A 26,032-nucleotide genomic window follows, 5' to 3' on the forward strand; every position below is an offset into this window, starting at 1 on the left:
GCTCTTCATCGTTGTCCTCCACCAACTCTTCCACTTCCTTGAAACTCACATCCAACCCCATGGAATTCCCCAATGTCACAATACTTTCCACAACTGGCATAGGCTCCTCAGGGTCAGCCCCAAACCCTTCAAAATCCCTCTCTTGTACACATTGTGGCCACAATTTTCTCCAAGCAGAGTTCAAAGTCCTGGAAGTCACTCCCTCCCAAGCCTTACCTATAAGGTTTATGCAATGGAAGATATTGAAGTGATCTTTCCAGAACTCTCTTAGGGTCAATTCAGTGTTTGAGGTCACTTGAAAGCACTTTTGAAACATTGCTTTGATGTACAGTTTTTTGAAATTTGAAATGACCTGCTGGTCCATGGGCTGGAAGAGAGGAATGGTATTAGGGGCAAGAACTTTACTTTGATGAAACGAAACTCCGGCACCATTTGCTCTTCCAAGTCTGGAGGATGAGCAGGAGCGTTGTCCATTACCAGGATGCAATTGAGTTCCAATTTATTTTCCAGGAGGTATTTCTTCACACTGGAATCAAACACGTCATTAAACCAATCAAGGAAAATGTCCCTCGTGACCCATGCCTTACTGCTTGCCTTCCACATCACACACAATTTACTCTTGGCGACACTGTTTTTCTTGAACACTCTGGGATTTTCAGTTATACACCAGTAAAGGCTTCACTTTGAAATCCCCACTTTCATAGGCTTGTGCCCTGGGAGTGCCTCTTCTTCCTGTGTAATGTACATCCTCTTTTGCATTTTCTTCCAAAAGAGACCCATTTCGTCACAAATGAACACTTGGTGGGGTTTTAATTTTTCAGCCTCTATGTACCCCTTGAATTCCTGAACATATTTTTCAGCCACTTTTTTGTCAGAACTGGCAGCCTCACCATGCCTTATCACATTGTGTATGCCACTACGATTCTTAAATCTCTCAAACCAGCCTTTGCTGGCCTTAAATTCACCAATATGAGCAGTAGTTCCAGGCATTTTCTTTACGAGATCATCATGCAGCTGTCTTGCCTTTTAACAAATTATTGACTGCATAACACTATCTCCTGATAATTATTTCTCGTTGATCCACACCAACGACAGTCTCCACATCTTCCAGTATTTGCAATCTCTGTTTTGTAAGCATATTTGCACCTTTCGCAACAACAGCTTCCTTAATTTCCTTTCTCTTGGCCATGATAGAAGCGATGGTTGTATGGGGTTTGTTATACAACCTGGTTAGCTCTGCAACACGTACTCTATTTTCATATTTTGTAATGCTGTCTTTTTTTAATTCTATAGTGTTTCTCACCCTCTAGAAGCTTTCTTTGGGCCCATGGTGGCTTATTTAGCAGTTGCAAGCACTAAAAAGAATGGAATAATACAAAATATATCGTATGAACAAGTGGGAGCGTCCTCACTGGCTGATAATCAATGGTACACTGGCTGTAAATTGTGTCGGACCACTTAGGCCGCACAGACACGTTCAGGATGAATGACTAATACCGAGTTCAGTGACGATCACTGAGCCAATATTTTGGCGAAAAAGTGTTACTGATCCCGAATACATGTATATTGTGAATTCTGATGACAACGTAATCTGGGGGTCCACTGTATTATTATTCCTGTGATTGCAGAAGCGCTTTGTATACAGTTAGTTTAATATCCATACCCATCCTGTGCGCTGTAGTCAAAAGATTACAGAGGTACATAATGGGCCCAGGGACTAGGTTGCAAAGTTTTGATAGCTAAAAGAAGTTGCAGTACGAACGAAAAGTTTTGGCAGTATACACAAGTGTTGCAAATATGTCTTATTTATCAACTTGTCGGTACTGTATACCTCAATACCGTAATATTTAATGACTAATTATGGTAGGAGAAGAGGTGATATAGGTGTTTAAACTCAAGAATTGTGGAGTAGAATGAAGGTGGGGTGACCATGACAATCCATATCAATAGAAAGTACAGTATACAATTGATATAGGATTGCTGACATGATTGACATATTTTACGGACAGCTCCTGGTTATGCAGAACATTTTGAGCAGCCTTAACATTAATTTATAGCCTCTGAACATATATTAGAGGCACCAGTAAGTGGTTGCCTGATGTTTTTTCTTGCTTCTTCCTACAACTTTTCAATTTTATTTTACTCATAACTCAAGAAAGACTCATCCAATCACCTTCAAATTTTCAGCGTTTGTGTATGGTAATGAGGACCAAATTCATGCAACAGTTGGCATGTTCACGTATCCTATGACCATAGTTGTCGAACCCATTCTCATCCTTCCTCATTGGCATAGCTTCAAACTTTCCAAAATGGTGCCTCCTAATTCAGTGACAGAAAAGAATGAAATTCAAATATGTAGGAGCAAATCTGACTATTTTGTGCAAAACAGTGATTTTTTTATTCCCATTAAGTCATATTAAATAAATTTCAGTTTCCCTTTTCAGAACAGCTTCAATGTTTAATGGCTGGTGCATCTTAGGTTTAGGAGAGCACCTATTAATTTTTGTTTGTGTTCAGGCAGATTTGTTGGTGTAAAATATTGTAATAAAAAAATAGAATCATTGTAATCCATGCCTTAACTGGAGAATGACTCCTCTGATTAGCTTAAAATTTTGACCACCTATGTGGTTTCCTGAACACAAAGCTCATGCTGCTATTGGGTGGCTTGAGTCTCAATTTCTCAATTTGATTGAATAAATAGTGATATTCATTTATTTTATTGAGTATGGAATACTTTAACTTAATCTTAATTATAATTAGACTTCAGTTAGTTTAATTTGCCCAAAATGCATTGCATATCGAGGGACTTTCAACATAAGTTAAAAAACATTTTAATACAATATCTGACCACCTTCGTATTTACATGGTAAATATTTTTTAATTTAATTATTTTAATGTAATCGTGTATGAAGATTCCAAATGCCCTCAACACCTACAACATGCTTATGAAGATATTTACTGTACTTGGATGACAGCCAACAATCAATCTTTAAGAATACAACTAAAAAATATTCAATTGCAACTTAAAGATTAATATACAAATTAAAAAAAAAAAAGATGAGGGGAAAATTCGTACATATACATATTGACAGTGGACGTAGTGTGGCCTAAGAGTTAGTGGAAGTAGCAAGATACGTATATCTGTTATCTTGAGTGTTTATGAGATGGAAACAAAAACACCAGCAATTGTGTAAAGCAATTACAGGTTTCCGTTTTATACTCTCTTTGTACAGTGGTAGTACCTGGTTGGGTGGTTGCACCCCAGTAGTTATTACATTAAAATAATCAATAGCTAGTTTAATATCTTTATTATGCACCCCATATCCATCCTGTGGAAGATAGTTAAAAGATTAAAGGCATGATGGGTCCAGGGACCCATAATGACCTTGTTACTTGAAATACTCAATACATTTGATGATCTTGATTCTGGTAAGAGGCTCTTCATCTAAGGAATTGGACTGGTGCTCCAATTCCTTGAATCAAGCCTGAGTGCCTTCCATTCCTCCCTACGGGTTTAACCCTCCTGCCTGTGACTGTAATAATAATAATTTTCTTCAGCTAACTATTTTACACTTAATATTCCAATAATTTAGCTTCACCTATGCAATGTCAAGGTGTTTTAAGTTTTAGTCAGTACGCTGAGGTCAGTCGTCAGTACGCTGAGGTCAGTGGTCACTACACTGAGGTCAGTGGTCAGTACGCTGAAGTCAGTCGTCAGTATGCTGAGGTCAGTCGTCAGTACGCAGAGGTCAGTGGTCAGTACGCTGAGGTCAGTCGTCAGTACGCTGAGGTCAGTCGTCAGTACGCTGAGGTCAGTCGTCAGTACGCTGAGGTCAGTCGTCAGTACGCTGAGGTCAGTTGTCAGTACGCTGAGGTCAGTCGTCAGTACACTGAGGTCAGTGGTCAGTACGCTGAGGTCAGTCGTCAGTACGCTGAGGTCAGTGGTCAGTACGCTGAGGTCAGTGGTCAGTACGCTGAGGTCAGTGGTCAGTACGCTGAGGTCAGTGGTCAGTACGCTGAGGTCAGTGGTCGGTACACTGAGGTCAGTGGTCAGTACGCTGAGGTCAGTGGTCAGTACGCTGAGGTCAGTCGTCAGTATGCTGAGGTCAGTGGTCAGTACGCTGAGGTCAGTGGTCAGTACGCTGAGGTCAGTGGTCAGTATGCTGAGGCCAGTTGTCAGTACGCTGAGGTCAGTGGTCAGTACGCTGAGGTCAGTCATCAGTACGCTGAGGTCAGTGGTCAGTACGCTGAGGTCAGTTGTCAGTACGCTGAGGTCAGTGGTCAGTACGCTGAGGTCAGTGGTCAGTACGCTGAGGTCATTCGTCAGTATGCTGAGGTCAGTGGCCAGTATGCTGAGGTCAGTGGTCAGTACGCTGAGGTCAGTCGTCAGTACACTGAGGTCAGTGGTCAATACGCTGAGGTCAGTCGTCAGTACGCTAAGGTCAGTCGTCAGTACGCTGAGGTCAGTCGTCAGTATGCTGAGGTCAGTTGTCAGTACGCTGAGGTCAGTCGTCAGTACGCTGAGGTCAGTCGTCAGTATGCTGAGGTCAGTCGTCAGTACGCTGAGGTCAGTCGTCAGTACGCTGAGGTCAGTCGTCAGTACACTGAGGTCAATCGTCAGTACGCTGAGGTCAGTCGTCAGTATGCTGAGGTCATTCGTCAGTATGCTGTCAGTCGTCAGTACGCTGAGGTCAGTCATCAGTACGCTGAGGTCAGTGGTCAGTACGCTGAGGTCAGTCGTTAGTATGCTGAGGTCAGTCGTCAGTACACTGAGGTCAGTCGTCAGTACGCTGAGGTCAGTCGTCAGTACGCTGAGGTCAATCGTCAGTACACTGAGGTCAGTCTTCAGTATGCTGAGGTCAGTCGTCAGTATGCTGTCAGTCAGTACGCTGAGGTCAGTCATCAGTACGCTGAGGTCAGTCGTCAGTATGCTGAGGTCAGTCGTCAGTATGCTGAGGTCAGTCGTCAGTACACTGAGGTCAGTCGTCAGTACGCTGAGGTCAATCGTCAGTATGCTGAGGTCAATTGTCAGTATGCTGAGGTCAGTGGTCAGTACGCTGAGGTCAGTGGTCAGTACGCTGAGGTCAGTGGTCAGTACACTGAGGTCAGTGGTCAGTACGCTGATGTCAGTGGTCAGTACGCTGAGGTCAGTAGTCAGTACGCTGAAGTTAGTGGTCAGTACGCTGAGGTCAGTCGTCAGTACGCTGAGGTAGTCGTCAGTACGCTGAGGCCAGTCGTCAGTACCCTGAGGTCAGTGGTCAGTACGCTGAGGTCAGTGGTCAGTACGCTGAGGTCAGTGGCCAGTACGCTGAGGTCAGTGGTCAGTACGCTGAGGTCAGTGGTCAGTACGCTGAGGTCAGTCGTCAGTACGCTGAGGTCAGTCGTCAGTATGCTAAGGTCAGTAGTCAGTACGCTGAGGTCAGTGGTAAGTACGCTGAGGTCAGTCGTCAGTACGCTGAGGTAGTTGTCAGTATGCTGAGGTCAGTTGTCAGTACCATGAGGTCAGTCATCAGTATGCTGAGGTCAGTTGTCAGTACGCTGAGGTCAGTCGTCAGTATGCTGAGGTCAGTCTTCAGTATGCTGAGGTCAGTCGTCAGTATGCTGTCAGTCGTCAGTACGCTGAGGTCAGTCGTCAGTACGCTGAGGTCAGTCTATAACGAGGTTATTTGGTGTTCTGGTAGCGGGGAGTTAATGATAAGTCTTCGGAGGCTTCTTTGTTTATTGTTAAGTAGTGGTGGGTACACAGGCTTGTGTGTTGTGCCCATGGCCCAGGAGGGCCATGCCCACGAGAGAGAGCTGGGAGTACTTGTGTCTTGCTGCTAGGCCGCTGTGTGAGAGAGGCAGAGGCATGTCTGGGCATACTGAAGTGGCAAGGCCTATAGATGGCAGCACCTGAGTGGCGCGAAATATGAACTAAGCTGGCAGACAGCATGGGCTGTTTGTGCAGACAGTACAGGCTGTCTACATACGCTCGGCCACCTACCGCACGTCGTCCCGATGCGACAATACTGGTGGTAAAAGAAACTCGGTCTCTCTCTCGTAGGAACAGGGCACAGAACACAAAATAAAAACATATATATACATATGAACATGGAAAAAAACCTTCCTACAGGGAGGGAAGAAAAAACATGTGGGGTGTGCTAAACATCGTGGTCATAGGCAGTGAGCGTCGAAGGGCATCACTGCACGCCTTCCTGCGTCTGGACAGATACTGCAACACGGGAGACATCGCTGCGGCTGAGCTGTGACGTAACAGGTTACGGTCTCCTCTGGAACGGTGAAGCAGTCATCGTAGGAGTCGCTGCAAGTTTTCACTCAACCTGGGGCATGACATGCTGATGCCCTCGAGTGAGGCGTCGACAAAACTCGGCAACTGGGCAGGACTTCTGGCAAGCAACTCAGGAGGACACTTCTCGACTGGTACTGTCGCTGGGCTGTCACTGCCGGCGAGCGTGGAGCGAGTTGTGGAGCGAGTCGTGGCAGAGACGACTGGGCGAAACATCTGGGAGTCGTAACATCATACACCAGACTGCAGTGAGAGAGCTAGCAGTCAAAGTGACATCTTCTTTGTGCAGGCTGCTCACTGAAGCTTGTGACACGAGGCTGACACAGAGGTTAGTCTAAGCGTCCCCAGACTTGTTTCTCTACATATAACTGCACTCTGACGGTCTGGAGGTGAAGTGAAACAAATCTCGATGGGAATCGTAGCAGGTACGATTCTGCAGAACAACATGAGCGACGAGCATAAAAGCTTTCTGTACAAGAGGGCTCATACGCTCAGGGCTGAGTAATCAGCTGTCAAACACACTGGTCACACGGGTGACTTAACACAGTGGTGCTACTCAGGTCTGGCTCAGACCTCACTGGACACACGGAAACTTTACACACACACCACGGTACAACATGGCTTAAACTAGCAAATGATACTTTTCTGTGCATAAAACTGACTAAGACATACTGAAATGTGAGAACACTGACTGAGAGGAATTAATTAACACGACATATATCTTCTCTCAATCTTCTCGACAATACTAAAATAATTACTAGAAACACTCGATGTGACATCATGTGATGTCAGGCATGATGACGTCAGCAGACATCTCGAGGTGATGTCAGCAGACATCTCGAGGTGACGTCAGCAGACATTTCGAGGTGACGTCAGCAGACATCTCGAGGTGACGTCAGCAGACATCTTGAGGTGACGTCAGCAGACATCGTGAGGTGACGTCAACAGACATCTCGAGGTGACGTCAGCAGACATCTCGAGGTGACGTCAGCAGACATCTCGAGGTGACGTCAGCAGACATCTCGAGGTGACATCATGAAGTTGGGCAGCATCGTGGGTGACGTCAATGTGATGCGGGCAGCAGACCACAGCATGTGGCCTGGGACATCTGGTAACTCACGTGGCTGGTAGATCCACGTGACATCGCCCACACCCACGTGGCGTCGTGATCCACGTGGTGTCGTGATCTACGTGGCATGCTGGTCCACGTAGCTTCGAGTGGCCTCAGGCACTCGTATACACAGCTCTGGCAATGAATTCACATGGAAAACAGCAGAAAACACAGCAGAGGGAGTGGGCAGTGGTGAGTGTATGGTAGTGTGGTGGCGAGGAGCGTGGGTGAGTGTATGGCAGGGGAGCATCTGGCGGTCTCTCCTCCTCCCACCCACAAACACAGGGAAACACACTGGACGCAGAAATCACCACAAGACACCTCTGGCTTGCTGAAATGGCTGTGCTGAGCTGAACAACAACAACAGCAACATACAAGTGACACTGAACACATGACTTGAGAAACAGCGTGGGACACTGTAGCGTGGAGTCACTGTAGCGTGGGGTCACTGTGACGCCACTTACAATTCTCAGAGAATTTCGGCAAATTTCGGCCTGGATCCTGCTTGTACCTGTGTCTGGATGCTCAAACGTGCAGACACGACATCAGGATAACTTGTTGAGAGACGGATGCTTCTTGTATGGGATGATGAAGTGAAGATGACTTCATACCTCTCCTTCCTCTCTCCAGGGTAAACACAACTGCTGCGACCACCGCAGGTACCATTTATAACGAGCTTGTTTGGTAGGTGCTGCAAGCGGGTGGTTAAATGATAAACTTCAGAGACTTCTTTGTTTATTAATAATGTCGTAGTGGGTACACAGGCTTGTGTATTGTGCTCATGGCCCGGGCAGGGCCATGCCACGAGAGAGAGCTGGGAGTACTTGTGTCTTGCTGCTAGGCCGCTGTGTGAGAGAGGCGGAGGCATGTCTGGGCATACTGAAGTGGCAAGGCCTATAGATGGCAGCACCTGAGTGGTGCGAAATATGAACTAAGCTGGCAGATAGCATGGGCTGTCTGTGCAGACAGTACAGGCTGTCTACAAGTCGTCAGTACGCTGAGGTCAGTCGTCAGTACGCTGAGGTCAGTCGTCAGTATGCTGAGGTCAGTCGTCAGTACACTGACGTCAGTGGTCAGTACGCTGAGGTCAGTTGTCAGTATGCTGAGGTCAGTCGTCAGTACGCTGAGGTCAGTGGTCAGTACATTGAGGTCAGTGGTCAGTACGCTGAGGTCAGTGGTCAGTATGCTGAGGTCAGTGGTCAGTACGCTGAGGTCAGTGGTCAGTACGCTGATGTCAGTGGTCAGTACGCTGAGGCCAGTAGTCAGTACACTGAAGTCAGTGGTCAGTACGCTGAGGTCAGTCGTCAGTATGCTGAGGTAGTCGTCAGTATGCTGAGGCCAGTCCTCAGTACCCTGAGGTCAGTGGTCAGTACGCTGAGGTCAGTGGTCAGTATGCTGAGGTCAGTGGTCAGTACACTGAGGTCAGTGGTCAGTACGCTGAGGTCAGTGGTCAGTACGCTGATGTCAGTGGTCAGTACGCTGAGGCCAGTAGTCAGTACGCTGAAGTCAGTGGTCAGTATGCTGAGGTCAGTCGTCAGTATACTGAGGTAGTCGTCAGTACGCTGAGGCCAGTCCTCAGTACCCTGAGGTCAGTGGTCAGTACGCTGAGGTCAGTGGTCAGTATGCTGAGGTCAGTGGTCAGTACGCTGAGGTCAGTGGTCAGTACGCTGAGGTCAGTGGTCAGTACGCTGAGGTCAGTCGTCAGTACGCTGAGGTCAGTCGTCAGTATGCTGAGGTCAGTAGTCAGTACGCTGAGGTCAGTCGTCAGTACGCTGAGGTCAGTCGTCAGTACGCTGAGGTAGTCGTCAGTATGCTGAAGTCAGTTGTCAGTACCCTGAGGTCAGTCGTCAGTACGCTGAGGTCAGTCGTCAGTACGCTGAGGTCAGTCGTCAGTACGCTGAGGTCAGTCGTCAGTACGCTGAGGTCAGTCGTCAGTACGCTGAGGTCAGTCGTCAGTACGCTGAGGTCAGTCGTCAGTACGCTGAGGTCAGTCGTCACGTGTGGTCATATCTGCCTAAACTCTTGGGAGTTAGCGTGGGCTGTTACCAAGCACCATGGCTTGTTGTAGTGTTTTACAATCTCAGGTTCAAGTGTTGAAGAAGGAGATTCTACTTCTTCAGGAGGAAAATAGGAGGCTGAAGCTTCGCATAGATGAGTTTGGGGGTGAGTGTGAGAAGGATTTAGCTGGAAAGGGGGAAATGGTCACCAGCAGTGATAGTGGCAGCTGCTTTAAGTGGCAAGCGGTTCACAGTTCAGGAAGAAGGAAGATGAGGAGAGTTAATAGAGAAGATGTGAAGGTAGGAAATCGATTCTCCGTTTTCCAAGATGAGTGTACTTCAGTGGTTAGTGAGGTTGAAGGTACCACTGATTCCACTGCTAATCAAGGTAATAATATTTTAATAGTAGGCGATTCTCAGGTAAGATATATTGACCATGCATTTTGTAACAGAGACAGAAAGGTCAGACAGAGAGTGTGCCTTCCTGGAGCTGGTGTTGGTGACATAGTCAGCAGGTTGGATAATATTATGGCAGGTAATGGGAACAAGCCCATTATCTGTCTTAGTGCTGGTGATAATGACATTGGGAAGGGCAGGAGAGAGGAGCTGCTGGATAAGTACAGGTCAGCCATAGAAGTAGTTAGGTCTAAGGTAGAGTGGGCAATGAATGGATGACTAGGGCAACTGGTATAAACTGCTGGCTAGACAGGTACTGCAAGGAACTTGCAATCCCATTCATTGATAACTGGGACCTGTTCTTTGGCAAACGTGATATGTATGCAAGGGATGGGGTTCATCTCTCTGGGAGTGGAGTGGTTGCATTAGCCAATTCAATTGAGAGGGTAATTGATGACTTGTCTAGGAATTTAAACTGATAGATTATAGAGATATGGGTGTTTGTGGGAAACAATCAGGCTGCAGCATTAGGGTTAAAAAAAGTAATTACCGGGATACCTCAGGGATATGACTCACGAAATCGTAGTTGGACGAATCTTATTGTGGCTAGCTGGTCTAGTGGCTAACGCGACGGGCTGGAGTTTTGAGACTCTCTGACCGCGGGTTCAATCCCAGCCGGGGTATGGTTTCTCAGGGATATGTTTAAAAGACAATATTCAAAATAAAGTTGCTAGTAATGGCAAATCAATTGATTAGCAAACAAAGAGAGATAGTAGAGGGCAACGAGTGACTAGCTCCCTTAAGGTTTACTATACAAATAGTAGGAGTCTAAGAAATAAGATAGATGAGCTAAGATTACTTGCAAGTGTAGGTAATATAGATATTATTGGTATAACAGAGACCTGGTTCAACCTGAAAGATAGAGAAATGCCTTCTGAATGCAACATACAGGGTTATAAACTATTCCACACTGATAGGGTCAACAGGAAGGGTGGTGGAGTGGCGATGTATGTCAGAGAAAATTTAAATTGTTGTCTTAGACATGATATAAGATTAGAAACATCGAACACAGAATCTGTTTGGCTACAGTTTCTCGAGGGATGTGACAAATTAATTTTGGGTGTGATTTATAGGCCCCCAAACCTTGATAGGGAGTGCAGTAAGCTGTTATGGGACGAAATTCATAAGGCATCTAGATATGAAAATGTTGTGATAATGGGAGATTTTAGCTTTAGACAAATTAATTGGAATAATATGACAGGAAATCTTGAGTCTAGTGACTTTCTTGATACGGTTCAGGATTGCTTTTTAGAACAGGTTGTGACAGAACCAACTAGAGGAAATAATCTGCTTGACTTGGTTCTTGCCAACAAAGATTCACTAATTAATAATCTTGAGGTTAATGATGAGCTTGGGGAAATTGATCACAAATCACTTAGTTTCAATATATCATGGAATTGCCCAGATAACTGCAATCAAATCTCTGTCCCAGATTTTTGCTTGGCCAACTTCATGGGACTGAAAAATTACCTGGGTGGGCTAAATTGGGATGTCCTGACTATGGGTCAGGTAGGTGATCTTGGTTGTCAATATGACGTTTTTCAGAGCATAGTTCTAGCTGCCCAGACAAATTTTGTTCCGAGTAGGGAAATTAGATCTAACAAAAATGATCCCAAATGGATGAACAATAGATTAAAACATCTCATTGGTCAAAAGAGAGGCATATATAGGCATATCAAAAGAGGGGATGGGCAGTTAAGAAATCAATATATTCAATTAAAGAGAGAAATAAAGAAAGGAATAAGAAAAGCAAAAAGGGATTATGAGGCTAAGGTCGCAAGGGATTCAAAGACTAACCCAAAAGGGTTCTTTCAGGTATACAGAAATAAGATTAGGGACAGATTGGCCCACTTAAGAGTGACTCTGGTCAGATCACTGACAGTGATAAGGATATGTGTGAAATTCTCAATACCTACTTCCTCTCAGTTTTCATCCAGGAAAATACTAGCAATATTCCTGAAATAATAGATTATGTAGAGCAGGATGATAATAAACTATGCACGATTGCAGTAACTAGTGACATGGTCCTCAGACAAATAGAGAAACTAAAACCTAACAAACCCCCAGGTCCTGATGAACTGTTTACAAGGGTGTTAAAGGAATGTAAAGAGGAACTTAGCATACCTTGGCTAATCATTTTAACATATCACTACAAACTGGCATAGTGCCTGATAAGTGGAAAATGGCAAATGTAATACCTATTTACAAGGCAGGTGACAGGTCCTTGGCTTCGAACTATAGACCAATAAGCCTTACCTCCATAATGGGAAAATTTATGGAATCAATAATTGCCGAAGCAATTCGTAACCATCTTGATAGGCACAGATTGATTAATGAATCTCAACACGGTTTTACAAAGGGGCGTTCCTGTCTTATGAATTTATTAACTTTTTTCACTAAGGTGTTTGAGGAGGTAGATCATGGTAATGAATATGATATTGTGTATATGGACTTCAGTAAGGCTTTCGATAGAGTTCCACATCAGAGGCTATTGAGGAAACTTAAGGCACACGGAATAGGAGAATTTTTTTCCTGGATAGAGGCATGGCTGACAAATAGGCAGCAGAGAGTTTGCATAAATGGGGAGAAATCAGAATGGGGGCACGTCACAAGCAGTGTTCGTCAGGGGTCAGTGTTGTGCTCGTTGTTGTTCACAATTTACATAAACGACATAGATGAGGGAATAAATAGCGACATAAGCAAATTTGCTGATGACACCAAAATAGGCCGTCCAATTCATTCTAATGAGGACACTAGAGCACTCCAGGATGATTTTAATAAACTGATGCAATGGTCGGAGAAGTGGCAGATGCAGTTTAATATTGACAAATGCAAAGTTCTAAATGTTGGACAGGTAAAGAACCATGCCACATATAAACTAAATAATGTAGATCTTAATACTACTGATTGTGAAAAGGATTTAGGAGTTCTGGTTAGCAGTAATCTAAAACCAAGAGAAGAGTGCATTAGTGTTCGCAATAAAGCTAACAGAATTCTTGGCTTCAAGGCAGGTGAAATAGCTGACCTAGAAAATGTACAGAGAGCCTTCACGGCGCGCATAACGGAGATAAAACACCTCAATTACTGGGAGCGCTTGAGGTTCCTAAACCTGTATTCCCTGGAATGCAGGCAGGAGAGATACATGATTAAGTACACCTGGAAAATCCTAGAGGGACTAGTACCGAACTTGCACATGAAAATCACTCACTACGAAAGCAAAAGACTTGGCAGAAGATGCAACATCCCCCCAATGAAAAGCAGGGGTGTCACTAGCACGTTAAGAGACCATACAATAAGTGTCAGGGGCCCGAGGCTGTTCAACTGCCTCCCAGCATACATAAGGGGGATTACCAACAGACCCCTGGCAGTCTTCAAGCTGGCACTGGACAAGCACCTAAAGTCGGTTCCTGACCAGCCGGGCTGTGGCTCGTACATTGGTTTGCGTGCAGCCAGCAGTAACAGCCTGGTTGATCAGGCTCTGATCCACCAGGAGGCCTGGTCACAGACCGGGCCGCGGGGGCGTTGACCCCCGGAACTCTCTCCAGGTAAACTCCATGTAAATCCTTGGTTAGGCCTCATTTAGACTATGCTGCTCAGTTCTGGTCACCGTATTACAGAATGGATATATATGCTCTGGAAAACGTACAAAGTTGATCCCATGTATCAGAAATCTTCCCTATGAGGATAGACTGAGGGCCCTGAATCTGCACTCTCTTGAAAGGCGTAGAATTAGGGGGATATGATCAAGGTGTATAAATGGAAAACAGGAATAAATAAAGGGGATGTAAATAGCGTGCTGAAAATTTCCAGCCAAGACAGAACTCGCAGCAATGGTTTCAAGTTGGAAAAATTCAGATTCAGGAAGGATATAGGAAAGCACTGGTTTGGTAATAGAGTTGTGGATGAGTGGAACAAACTCCCGAGTACAGTTATTGAGGCTAAAACGTTGTGTAGTTTTAAAAATAGGTTAGATAAATACATGAGTGGGTGTGGGTGGGTGTGAGTTGGACCTGACTAGCTTGTGCTGCTGGGTCTGGTGCCGTGGTCCTTCCTTGAGTGAAGGTGACCAGACTGAGTGGGTCATTGGGCTTATCCGGGAGGGGGGGTCATTGGGCTAATCCAGAGGGGAAGACATGGACCTGCTCCACATGGGTCAGTAGGCCTGTTGCAGTGTTCCTTCTTTCTTATATTCTTATGTTTTTATGTCTGTTTAATATGCTCTGTATAAACTTTCTTTCAACACACCGGCCGTATCCCACCAAGGCAGGGTGGCCCAAAAAGAAAAACGAAAGTTTCTCTTTTAAATTTAGTAATTTATACGGGAGAAGGGGTTACTAGCCCCTTGCCCCTGGCATTTTAGTCGCCTCTTACAATACGCATGGCTTACGGAGGAAGAATTCTGTTCCACTTCCCCATGGAGATAAGAGGAAATAAACAAGAACAAGAACTAGAAAGGAAATAGAAGAATACCCAGAGGGGTGTGTATATATATGCTTGTACATGTATGTGTAGTGTGACCTAAGTGTAAGTAGAAGTAGCAAGACATACCTGAAATCTTGCATGTTTATGAGACAGACAAAAGACACCAGCAATCCTACCATCATGTAAAACAATTACAGGTTTTCGTTGTACACTCGCTTGGCAGGACGGTAGTACCTCCCTGGGCGGTTGCTGTTTACCAACCTACTACCTAGGATAAACATAATGAATTAAATCAGTCACCCATTTTTGTGTAATTTTTTGAAAAAAATTTGCTGTGTTTTGTTTTATACTGCTGTCAACACAAAAACACCTGAGTGACAGTATAACAGCTCCTGAGTGACAATACAACAATACCCAAATGACACCTGCGTGACAGTACAGCAATACCTGAGTAACAGTACAACTAAGTGACAGTGCAGCAACACCTGAATGACAGCACAACAACTGAGTGATAGTACCATAACACATTTACTATAAGCTTTTAAGGGCTACATTTCTTCTAAGGCAATAAATTTTATTACTAATTTGGATTATCTCTATTTCTGACAGGACAACAGCATATGGGTTCCTCAGTGCTGCATCTCGCATTGCTGGAGTTCTGGGATCACTCTGTTTTGGCCAGTTTATCTACTCCAGTCGGGCAATTCCTATGCTGGCTACTTCCGTGGTTCTGATGATTGGGGCTATAGTCTCACTTAAACTCAAGGAGACCAAAGATAACCTTTTATAGATTTAATCTCTATTAAAATTAAGACATTAATGCAGTGAATACCTGAGAGAATACATATGAAATAACCCAGTGGTTTACCAAATAAATTTTGTAGTGTTTCTAGTAACACTAGCTAGAAACAATCAGAATTCTGCAATTAGAAAATAAATTTGTTAGTCATAAGAACTAAAAAATTGGGCCTAAAAAATAAAGGGTATATCAACAATTAAAAATTGCAGATGAACATACAGTAAGGTTTCTTGTAAAGATATTGGATATATGTGGTTATTTTGCAAATGCAATTGGAGATAGTGCACCCACTCCATTATTGAAAAGCATGCATTCTCAATTTCTTTTCCCATGCTATTCAGTTCTGGATGCCCTTATTCAGTTGCATTTACAAAAAAATCAGACTATACAGAGAGGAGCTTCATAAGAGACTTTACTGTGAATTTTAGCTTTTATTTAACTCAATAAAAAACAAATTAATAACTCAGCTATATGTTAATGTATTTTATTTTCTTCACAAACTGGTGTTAAGATATGTACAGTAGGGGACTTCTGGCTACTAGTCAGGCAAATATAAAGCAATCATATCTTTTGCTTTCAAAAATACCTTATATATTTTTTGTATACAGTATTTGTATTAAGTCAAAATTTTGTGCATAATTATCTCATTTTCAGACAATGATTTTTCAATTTGCATTATAAATACAACAGTAATAATAATAATAATAATAATAATAATAATAATAATAAATCAGGTAGTAATGTATACCTGATATGTTTGGTCATAAGCAAAATTATATTCTTTCTTAAGAACAGTAATACTACAGTAAATGGATTTAAACCATGTGTACATAGCAGCATATTTTCATACAATACATACAGATTCATCACATTAAAGTTTATATTAAGTCAACACGGTTGTGCTTTTTCAATAAAAAGTATGTGCTAAATTAGTAGACCATACAGTATGGGTTATCAGACAAAAATATAGCTGTCATTTTAACAACATTTATTATGCTGGTAATATTACAGCATCGTTTGCACGACACAAAATAACGTTTGAAACCTATTGAACTGAATAACCAGTCATGATTGATGTGTGTTATAAAAGTGTGATGTCATTTTTAAGAATATAGGATAGGATTTTTTGTATTTCCTTAAGTTTACTTCAGTGGATCTAGCAACATTTTATAGTTGTGAAGTTTTATGTGCCTGATGTTGTGGCTGTATATCATACAAGGTAGCTAGGATTTACGTTGAAAATCCAGTTTTTGAAAATGAATGAAATAGTGAATGTTACAATCAACTCTGAAAGATACAAGAATTTGGTTAATCATCACCCATTAAGATGGCAACCTGACTTCCTATATCGGCTGTTTAAGTTATATTTAATGTGTAAAGACAGTTGAAGTGTTTTTAAAGTATAATTGTCAACTTGAGTTTCTGTATTTGTAAATTAGCACAATACTGTACTATATAAAACGTTGTAATAATGTTGGTAGAATTACCGACAATATGTAAAGTAAAAGGACACAAGTGCTTTGCCAACGGCTTGACAAAGCTCCTGGAGAGCGAAACGTTGCCACAATAAAATGTCACATTAGTTGCACTTGTGTCCTTTTACTTTATATATAAAACGTTATCAGGGTAAATAACTGAAAATATACCATGTACAGTATGAACATCTTTGTCACAGATATATATTCTTTCTTGAATAATAGGAAAATAATTTACTACTGTATTTAACTGTGATGAAAAATTTGGGAACTTTATTGTTGTGTTATTGTATGTTACATTAATAACAGTAGTAAAATGTTTGCTTAGTATTAGTTTTCATAAAAATCAAAGTCTAAGAAGCAAGACTTGCCATGGTTTATACAATCAATCCATCATTTTGCATACATTTTATGAATGAATTTTACAGGAATCTAGTCAAAGTTGATAAATAGTACTGTAGTTTTACGAGTACTGCGGTTTAGCGCTTAATTTGATTATAATAATAATACGAGTATGGCTTAATGTAAAATAATAAGTTCTTTCATATTGTAAGGGACACAGGTGATTTATTTAGCGGGAAGGTTGATGATAGCTCTCCCCATCTTTGTCACCTTTCATCAATAGTTTTAACTCTTGTACGAGCTCACCTTCCCATATATTTGGTAGCCAAATAAATGTGATGTCTTAAATATTATAACCAATATTATTACATTAATATTGGTGGTCAGCTGTATAGGTGTGAGAGGCACCTTATAGTAAGACTTGTACAGTAGTCAGTGACAGAAAAATCAGTCATGTACGAGCAAACTCGGTACTTGTGTAATTGGTATGAGCTGGCACTAATCTGCAGTATTGAAGATTGGTTTCTTTTACCTAAAGTTAAATAGATTAGGTCATGTGATGGTCATTCTCTGAGAATGTACATGTGAAAGTGGGAAAGTTAAAAAAAAATTCCACAGACCATTTCTATTTAGTTAAGATAAATATAGTACAGTAAATCTGATAATTTTAAGGAAAAAAATGAAGTACAGGTACAGTTTGTGTCTAAAGTTAAACATTTTTTGTCTAAGTCTAAGTTATGAGACTGGTAAAAAATTTTAATTACACTTACTTATAATTTTAACAATACTGTTAAGAAACAAATGAATACAGTATATGTAAATTACATGCTGATCTGCGTATAAAATTTCATTAAGACAGTAAAGAATGTTTTTTATGGGAATGGTTGTACATCATTTGGTTTTTATGCAGATATTTATGCCAAAATCAGAGTTTAATGGTAGACTCATTTGGACTATGTCACAGCAAGCTTCTTTTTTTTTTTTTATCATAATTCGATACTCCACATTTTATGGCTTCTTTTATATATTATATATATGACATTTTTGTAAGGTTAAGGTACTCAACATAGATATTGACTAGCATGGCACTGAGTGGGTTGCCCATTGCTATGCCAAAACACTGTAACAGCTATTTTTTATATTTGAAGTGCATGTACTAGTAGTTAAAATTCACGATAGGTCACGCGGATTGGTGAAATCCTTTTGGGGCACAGGAAAGTCAGTGATATTGGTGATCTTTTGTCAAAGTATGTAGATGGTGGCTGAAGTAGGGTCATTAGTAAATAGAGATGTTACATCGAAGTCATACGTTTATTCCTGCCAGGATATTTGGCACTGCCTATACCAAAATAAGTAAAACAAGATAAGACTTTATTTGGATTTTTAACCCAGGCAGTTAGCAACCCAGGATAATTTGGTAAAGTCTGTGTCTCATATTTCCATTGGGGTCCTTCAGTTTTCTCCCCAAGGATGTGACCCACAACAGTCAGCTAACACCCAGGAAGGAATGTTAGGTTTGTGAGTTTTAGATGGACTCTATAGACATGTTGACTTGTGCTGTCAATGATGACGTGTAAGGATTTCTTGTTCAAATTTCTGTAGGATTTTGCGTATTTTTTGCAGGATCTCTTTGGTGTTATCTAGTAGTGGTTCAGGTAGGAGTTGATAAGTGTTGGTGTCATCTAGCATGCTGTGTATTTTCTCACTGTAAATTCTTATATATACATTTTTGAGGCCAGTGGCACTTGTATACATGTCTTAATTATACCGCCCTCATATATGCTGTGAGCATTAATTTTGGCCTAGATATGAGAGAAGAGATCTGTGCAGTAGGTAAGTGCAGTACAAGAAAAAATTCTGCCCCATCCAGTGCATGATGGAAACTTTGAGGCATTTTCTTGAATGGTTTTCCTGATTTTATTGGCTGTTTCTTGGTGACTGTTATATAAAATGAAAATTATTTTGATCGATTTCAGACCAATCTCAAAGTGGCAGAGCTATTGAATTTTTGGTAATTTTCCTGAGGAAAAAAATAGGGAGCCTCCTATGCCCTCCTGATTTGTTTTATTGGTTATTGCTAGGTCTTTAATAAACTATTGAGACTCCCTGAACCAGTAATCATTCTTGGTTATATATTTTTTGCCAACCCTCTCCAGGTATACCAGGTATACTTCAACTTTTTTGTGTGATAATAGAGAGGACTGGGGATGTGATTAATTAGCAGAGGAAAGGTTGCTTTAGGGGCTGGAATACCTACAGTGTTTTATTTTAAACTTTTTTAAATTGGATTTTGTTGAATTTTGTGTAAAATTGGCCGAATTTCGGCTTCTGGGCACTTTATAAGGTAGTTCTGATAACTGAATGGGCAGTTTCTTGCACATAATCAATAGAATGGAAGGCTTACTAGTGAAATAACCAATTTGAGGAATGGGATTAGCCTAAAATAGAATAGACCTCAGAGTGGGAAAAGCCATAGTTGTGGAAGATGCTCCAGACCTCCAATTCATGTTTGCATAATTCCACAAGTTTTATATAAAAATTTTAATTTTTGGTGGCTTTATCTTAAGAAAGTGATTCTCTTCCATTTTAAAATATGAAATTATTACCATTTCTTAAAGACTTTAACATTAATGGGACTTTTAGTTTTTTGGGATTGTGACAGTGGAAGGATGAAGGATCACCACTGCCTCTTGTCTGCGTTGGGGGTGATGATGTCATTGCTGGCCAAGTCGTGAGAACTTGTACATGTATATACCTTCTAGGTAAGATAGATCCGGAAGGTTCAGAAACAGCAACAGTACTAATGCCTTGAATACAACCTTTTTGAAATCAGAAATGCCAAAAGTGTGATTATTGGTAATGACATGACATCAGTAGCATTGTTTGTGGAGATCATTAGTGAATTTTAGGCCCAGACTGAAGGGTCTTGGTCTCGAAGGCAGAGTGTGTGTGGGACAGCACATTGTTAATAATATCTGTCTAGCCCATTTTGTTCTGTTTGCTGTTGGAGCACAAATGATTAACCTTCTGTGACTTTCAGGTTTTATTGCACATTATCAATAAAAAAGAACTAGGAAATAAGGAGTAGAGTTGGAAAGCATCTTGAGGTAGGGTCATCACAGAGATGTCTCTACCTCAAGAGTGCCCTCATCAACACACTTCCTGAAGTGGACTTAAACAGCAGGAGAGAAAGGGTGTCCAGAACCATTAAGGTGTTGTGGCATGGTTCTAGGAATGATCACCTCAGTGAGACGATCCTCCAAGGTGCGTTGGTTTCAAAACTTATCCATAATAAAATGTCCTAAGTGATTTGCTCATGTGTTGTTAACCACAGCTAGTCAGTATCATATCTTGCATTTCCTTGGGGAGTGAAGAAGCACTTGTACTTTTTTATGCCCTGGTTATAATCAAACTTATGATGTAAATACCATTCCAGCTATACCAGTATTGTATATCGTGGACTGAGCTGTGATTTTTTTTTTTACACAGGGTTAGACAAGGTTAGGTTAAGGATTCCTAACTTTATTGACATGCTAAGAGCTGTTACCTATATCAGCTCATTTGAAAGCATTTTTATTGTTATGAAACATACAAGTAGGGAACAGGATGAAATTTGAGCCATCTGTGGGCCAGTGTTTTCATTTGATCAACTGGCTTTATGTCGTTGACATCATAATGATGTACGAATTTGTTCCAGACTCGAGTCATCCTGGGAATAAATGATCTCAGGTGAAGTGATGTTCTGGAGAAGGGTACAGCCAGAGTGAAGTTGTTGCTTTCTGCCATCTTGTGGTATAGAAGCTTGCTTCTCGCTGTCCTCGAAGTGGATCCAAGTGTGGTACTTTGACAATACTGGCCTTGTACATAACAGTAAGGCCACCTACATCCCTCCTGTGTTGAAGGCTGTGCTGAAATGACAGATCTATCCAGGATGGGTCCAGGCGAGAGATGAGACGTCTTGCTCTGTTATCTACTCTGTCAAGCAGTCGCAGATGATGGGGGATGGGGCAGGCAAACCAAGAAAGTGGAGCATACTTAAGGTGTGAGCGTACTTGTGCCTCATACAGAATCTCGCAACCCCTACTGTCAAGCAGATGCGAGATGTGGCGAAGTGCTGTAAGCTTCCTGGCTGCCTTGTTTGCAAGATTTACAACATGGCTCTTCATGGTCAGTTTGGAGTCAAATTTCACCCCAAGGATATCAACTTCTTCCCCAGGTACCAACACCCTCCCATTCATGCTTACTTCTGCACTGGCATTACCGTCATGGTGCCTAGAGACCATCATCATTTGCATTTTCTCAGGTGCAAATGTTACTTGCCATCTGTTTCCCCAAGCTGATATAGCTCTTAGCTGGTGATTGAAGTAGCTTAGAGCAGCTGGCATTTCTTCTCTTGGATAAGTGAATGTCAGTGTACAGTCGTCTGCATATGCCTGGGATTCTGGGATGAGATGAAGAAGGTCACTGAAGTAGACATTCCATAACAATGGTCCCAGCACACTTTCTTGTGGAACACTTGCCCCAATAGGATGTCTTGCTGAGAACTACCCTTAGAGATCTACCATGAAGGTAATCACTAAGGAGACATAGTGTAGAGCCTACAATTCCCAGTGCTTGCAGTTTTGCTAAGAGGCCTTGGTGCCACACCCGGTCGAAAGCACCAAATTCTTTTTTTAAATGCAACATTTTGAAGTGAAACAAAAAATAGAGACCCCAGTATATAATTCTCAAAAACTATAACATGACTCAGAATCTAATATAGTGTTCAGGCTTTTTTATATTACATCCCAGACACATCCTGTGGGCGAAAGCCAAAAGATTACAGAGGCACATAATTGGTCCAGGGACTGGATACGAACGTAATGGTATATAATTAAGTTACAGAAGTAATCAACTATTTACAGGTGTATCCAAATGTGGTACTTTGACAATATTGGCCTTGTACATAACAGTAAGGCCACCTGCATCCCTCCTGGTTTGGTAATAGAGTTGTGAATGAGTGGAGCAAACTCCCGAGTACAGTTATAGAGGCTAAAACGTTGTGTAGTTTTAAAAATAGGTTAGATAAATACACGAGTGGGTGTGGGTGGGTGTGAGTTGGACCTGATTAGCTTGTGCTACTAGGTCAGTTACCGTGTTCCTTCCTTAAGTGAATGTGACCTGACCTGACTAGGTTGGGGCATTGGCTTAAGCCGGTAGGAGACTTGGACCTGCCGCGCATGGGCCAGTAGGCCTGTTGCAGTGTTCCTTCTTTCTTATGTTCTTATGACCTGGTTACGGTTAAGATTATTAGAAGTAAGACTGATCTTTAATTTTAATTGCTTAGTCAGCCCTAAATTCACATTTCTAGTGTGTGGAATTTGATTATCCAATCTTTGTTTTTACTGGTGAACAGTCTTCGAATAAATTAGATATTCTCAGAGATTTTTTGAATCATTGCACATTCTCTTATTATTTGGCAACAGAGAATGGGTATTGTGCTCATTGGCTTTCCCATGCCCAAATCTGTTTTCTTTCTGTTTTTCCTTTCTCGTGCATATGAATTTTAATGTATTTAAAAGTAATGTTTAAAGACTAATGGATAAAAAACAAATGGAAGATTGTAACCAGCAGTGTGATTTTGCTAAAAATTGCCTTAATTTATTTGTCATGCCTTATGCAGTTTTCATTAGTTCGCCCTTCTTTATGACTAGGAATTTGAATGCCATTAGAATGATATTTAAAGAAATATGACGCAACTCTAAAGCAAGATTTATTGTGCAGACGTAATTTTGTATTATTAACACATTTTACATTCTTAAGACCTTCCATTCCCCTTCCCAGAAATCTGATCGGAAGCATAATCCTTAGGGAACTAACGACTCAGATAAGCAATAGCTAAACACACTCATCTTAACCATTTTCATATAAGATGATACTATCACTACATAATATTTCACACAAGGTATACCATAAATTTCTATAACAAGAAGTTAAGCTAAAAATGCACATTAATTTTTTAACACTCATTTAAGGATTCAAGTACCCTTTTTTTATACAATAGATGCATTCTTGGTCAGTGGTGATCAGATGAGTTCAAATAAAGCAAAGCTATTATAACATGTAAAATTAAGGGATTCATTATGAAAAAAAAGTATGGAACGGGTGGCGTTTGAAACCATGGCAAGCGAGACCTAGAATTCACAGGCCATTGTTTGTTTGCATTCGTGTTATGATTTCGTGAGCTATTCATTTAAAATCTATCCAATTCCACATTTTTTGATTAATGTTTACCAAAATGTAATCAGCTCACTTTCAGATTCTCCAGGCACCTGTGTAAATTTTGACTCCAAAGGAATTTGTCATAAAGGGCTTTGGGTGATGACATTTACTTTGTATTAGGCGATCATAAATTTTTCAGGGTCTTATCCTTGATTAGGGCATTATAAGGATTTATTTTCCCCTTATTCTGGTCTTCCACCCACAATGAATACATGCCTAAGTGCAGATGGCCTCTCACCAGCATCACCACAGTTCAGAATCTTAGGCTTCGTCTCCAATGTTCGAGGAATTGTCATATTTTTTTTTCTGTACATCATGGACAAGATGATTTAGTAGGACGTAAGAAAAATCAAAATGGGGACTGCAGCTGCAGACATTCAAGGAGAGTCTTACAAAGAAGCCAAGATGCAAAAACAACTAAATAATGCGAGGTGGTTGTGTTTTGACGGTGCATCGGTACTTAACAGTGACCCACACAAAACACGCAGCGACCACCCTCTTCCATTTTAAGACTGAGAAGCACACGGGATACCTGCTCTAAAAGCATAACAGAAACTCTACCTTATATAGTGCAGTGCTGTATGACCCTGGTGACTTGCATTTAATCAATGATTCTTCGGTACCTGACCAGCCGGGTTGTGGCTCGTACGTTGGATTACGGGCGGCCAGCAGTAACAGCCGGTTGATCAGGCCCTGATCCACCATGAGGCCTGGTCACAGACCGGGCCTCGGGGGCGTTGACCCCCAGAAGTTTCTCCGAGTATGCATCCCAGTTATTTCTGCATACTGTACTGTGCTGTTTATTAAGTGACCAATGAATTATGAAAGCATGACTAACAAACATTCATACCAAAACTTATGTATTTGATATACTGTATTCCTGTTGTTGATCACAATACCACCAGTCCGATAACATTCTTCTTTGCAAATATACAGGGTCTAAAGCCAGCTACAAACAACAAAATACCTTTCATCCGTGGACTGCTTGCAGAGGCAAAGGCAATGTTCGCGGCTTTCACTGAGACCCACATAAAGGATCACTTGGACAACGAAGTATGGATCCCAGGTTACAACCTATACAGATGTGACAGAGTGAACAGGCAAAAGGGGGGGGTTGGCCTGTACATTGCAGAGTCACTTGTTTGCACAGAACTGCTTAATGCCTCAAATGACGTAGTGGAAGTTTTAGCAGTAAAGGTCGAGAACCAAAACCTAGTCATTGTGGTAGTCTACAAGCCTCCGGATGCAACATCCCAGCAATTCCAGGAACAGCTGTTAAAAATTGACCACTGTCTGGAAAATCTTCCAGCTCCTGCACCCAACATCTTGCTCCTGGGGGATTTCAACTTAAGGCACCTAAAATGGAGGAATATAGCAAATAATATTGTTGCAGAAATAACACCAGGAGGCAGCTCTGATGAAAACTCACACTCACACGAGCTTTTAAATCTCTGCACAAAATTCAATTTAAACCAGCAAATAATAGAGCCTACAAGACTGGAGAATACACTAGACCTCATCTTCACTAACAATGATGATCTGATAAGAAATGTTACCATATCAAAAACAATATACTCAGATCACAACATAATTGAGGTTCAGACATGTATGCATGGAGCCCCAGACCGACAAAATGAGACTAGTCATGAGGGAGCATTCACCAAATTCAACTTCAATAACAAAAACATAAAGTGGGACCAAGTAAACCAAGTCCTAACCGATATAAGCTGGGAAGATATACTAAGCAACACAGACCCAAACTTATGCCTAGAACAGATTAACTCGGTGGCACTCGATGTATGCACAAGGCTTATTCCTCTAAGAAAAAGGAGGAGTAGATGTAAAATAGAAAGAGACAGGCGCTCCCTTTACAGGCGACGGAAAAGAATAACAGAGCGGCTAAAAGAGGTCAATATATCTGAAATGCGCAGGGAGACACTGGTCAGAGAAATAGCAAGCATCGAACTTAAGCTAAAAGAATCCTTTAGGAGTCAGGAATCGCGGGAAGAACTAAAAGCCATAAATGAAATCGAAAGAAACCCAAAGTATTTCTTCTCCTATGCCAAATCAAAATCGAGAACAACGTCCAGTATTGGGCCCCTACTTAAACAAGATGGGTCCTACACAGATGACAGCAAGGAAATGAGTGAGCTACTCAAGTCCCAATATGACTCAGTTTTTAGCAAGCCGCTAACCAGACTGAGAGTCGAAGACCAAAATGAATTTTTTATGAGAGAGCCACAAAATTTGACTAACACAAGCCTATCCGATGTTATCCTGACGCCAAATGACTTCGAACAGGCGATAAATGACATGCCCATGCACTCTGCCCCAGGGCCAGACTCATGGAACTCTGTGTTCATCAAGAACTGCAAGAAGCCCCTATCACGAGCCTTTTCCATCCTATGGAGAGGGAGCATGGACACGGGGGTCGTCCCTCAGTTACTAAAAACAACAGACATAGCCCCACTCCACAAAGGGGGCAGTAAAGCAACAGCAAAGAACTACAGACCAATAGCACTAACATCCCATATCATAAAAATCTTTGAAAGGGTCCTAAGAAGCAAGATCACCACCCATCTAGAAACCCATCAGTTACACAACCCAGGGCAACATGGGTTTAGAACAGGTCGCTCCTGTCTGTCTCAACTACTGGATCACTACGACAAGGTCCTAAATGCACTAGAAGACAAAAAGAATGCAGATGTAATATATACAGACTTTGCAAAAGCCTTCGACAAGTGTGACCATGGCGTAATAGCGCACAAAATGCGCGCTAAAGGAATAACAGGAAAAGTCGGTCGATGGATCTATAATTTCCTCACTAACAGAACACAGAGAGTAGTCGTCAACAGAGTAAAGTCCGAGGCAGCTACGGTGAAA

At 41.8% G+C, this 26,032-nt stretch overlaps 1 protein-coding gene across 3 annotated transcripts in view; it reads left to right on the forward strand.

The window, feature by feature from the left end:
- Window positions 1–22,015, forward strand: part of LOC128695941 (synaptic vesicle glycoprotein 2C) — a 298,500-nt gene extending 276,485 nt beyond the window's left edge. For all 3 annotated transcript variants that reach the window (XM_053786908.2, XM_070093075.1, XM_070093074.1), the window contains exon 13: window positions 14,882–22,015. In XM_053786908.2, the coding sequence (XP_053642883.1) occupies window positions 14,882–15,062 (181 nt within the window). In that variant the 3' untranslated portion in view covers window positions 15,063–22,015. The remainder of the gene's footprint in view (window positions 1–14,881) is intronic.
- Window positions 22,016–26,032: the final 4,017 nt, after the last annotated feature.

Source organism: Cherax quadricarinatus, chromosome 41, assembly GCF_038502225.1.
Source record: "Cherax quadricarinatus isolate ZL_2023a chromosome 41, ASM3850222v1, whole genome shotgun sequence".
Classification (NCBI taxonomy): domain Eukaryota; kingdom Metazoa; phylum Arthropoda; class Malacostraca; order Decapoda; family Parastacidae; genus Cherax; species Cherax quadricarinatus.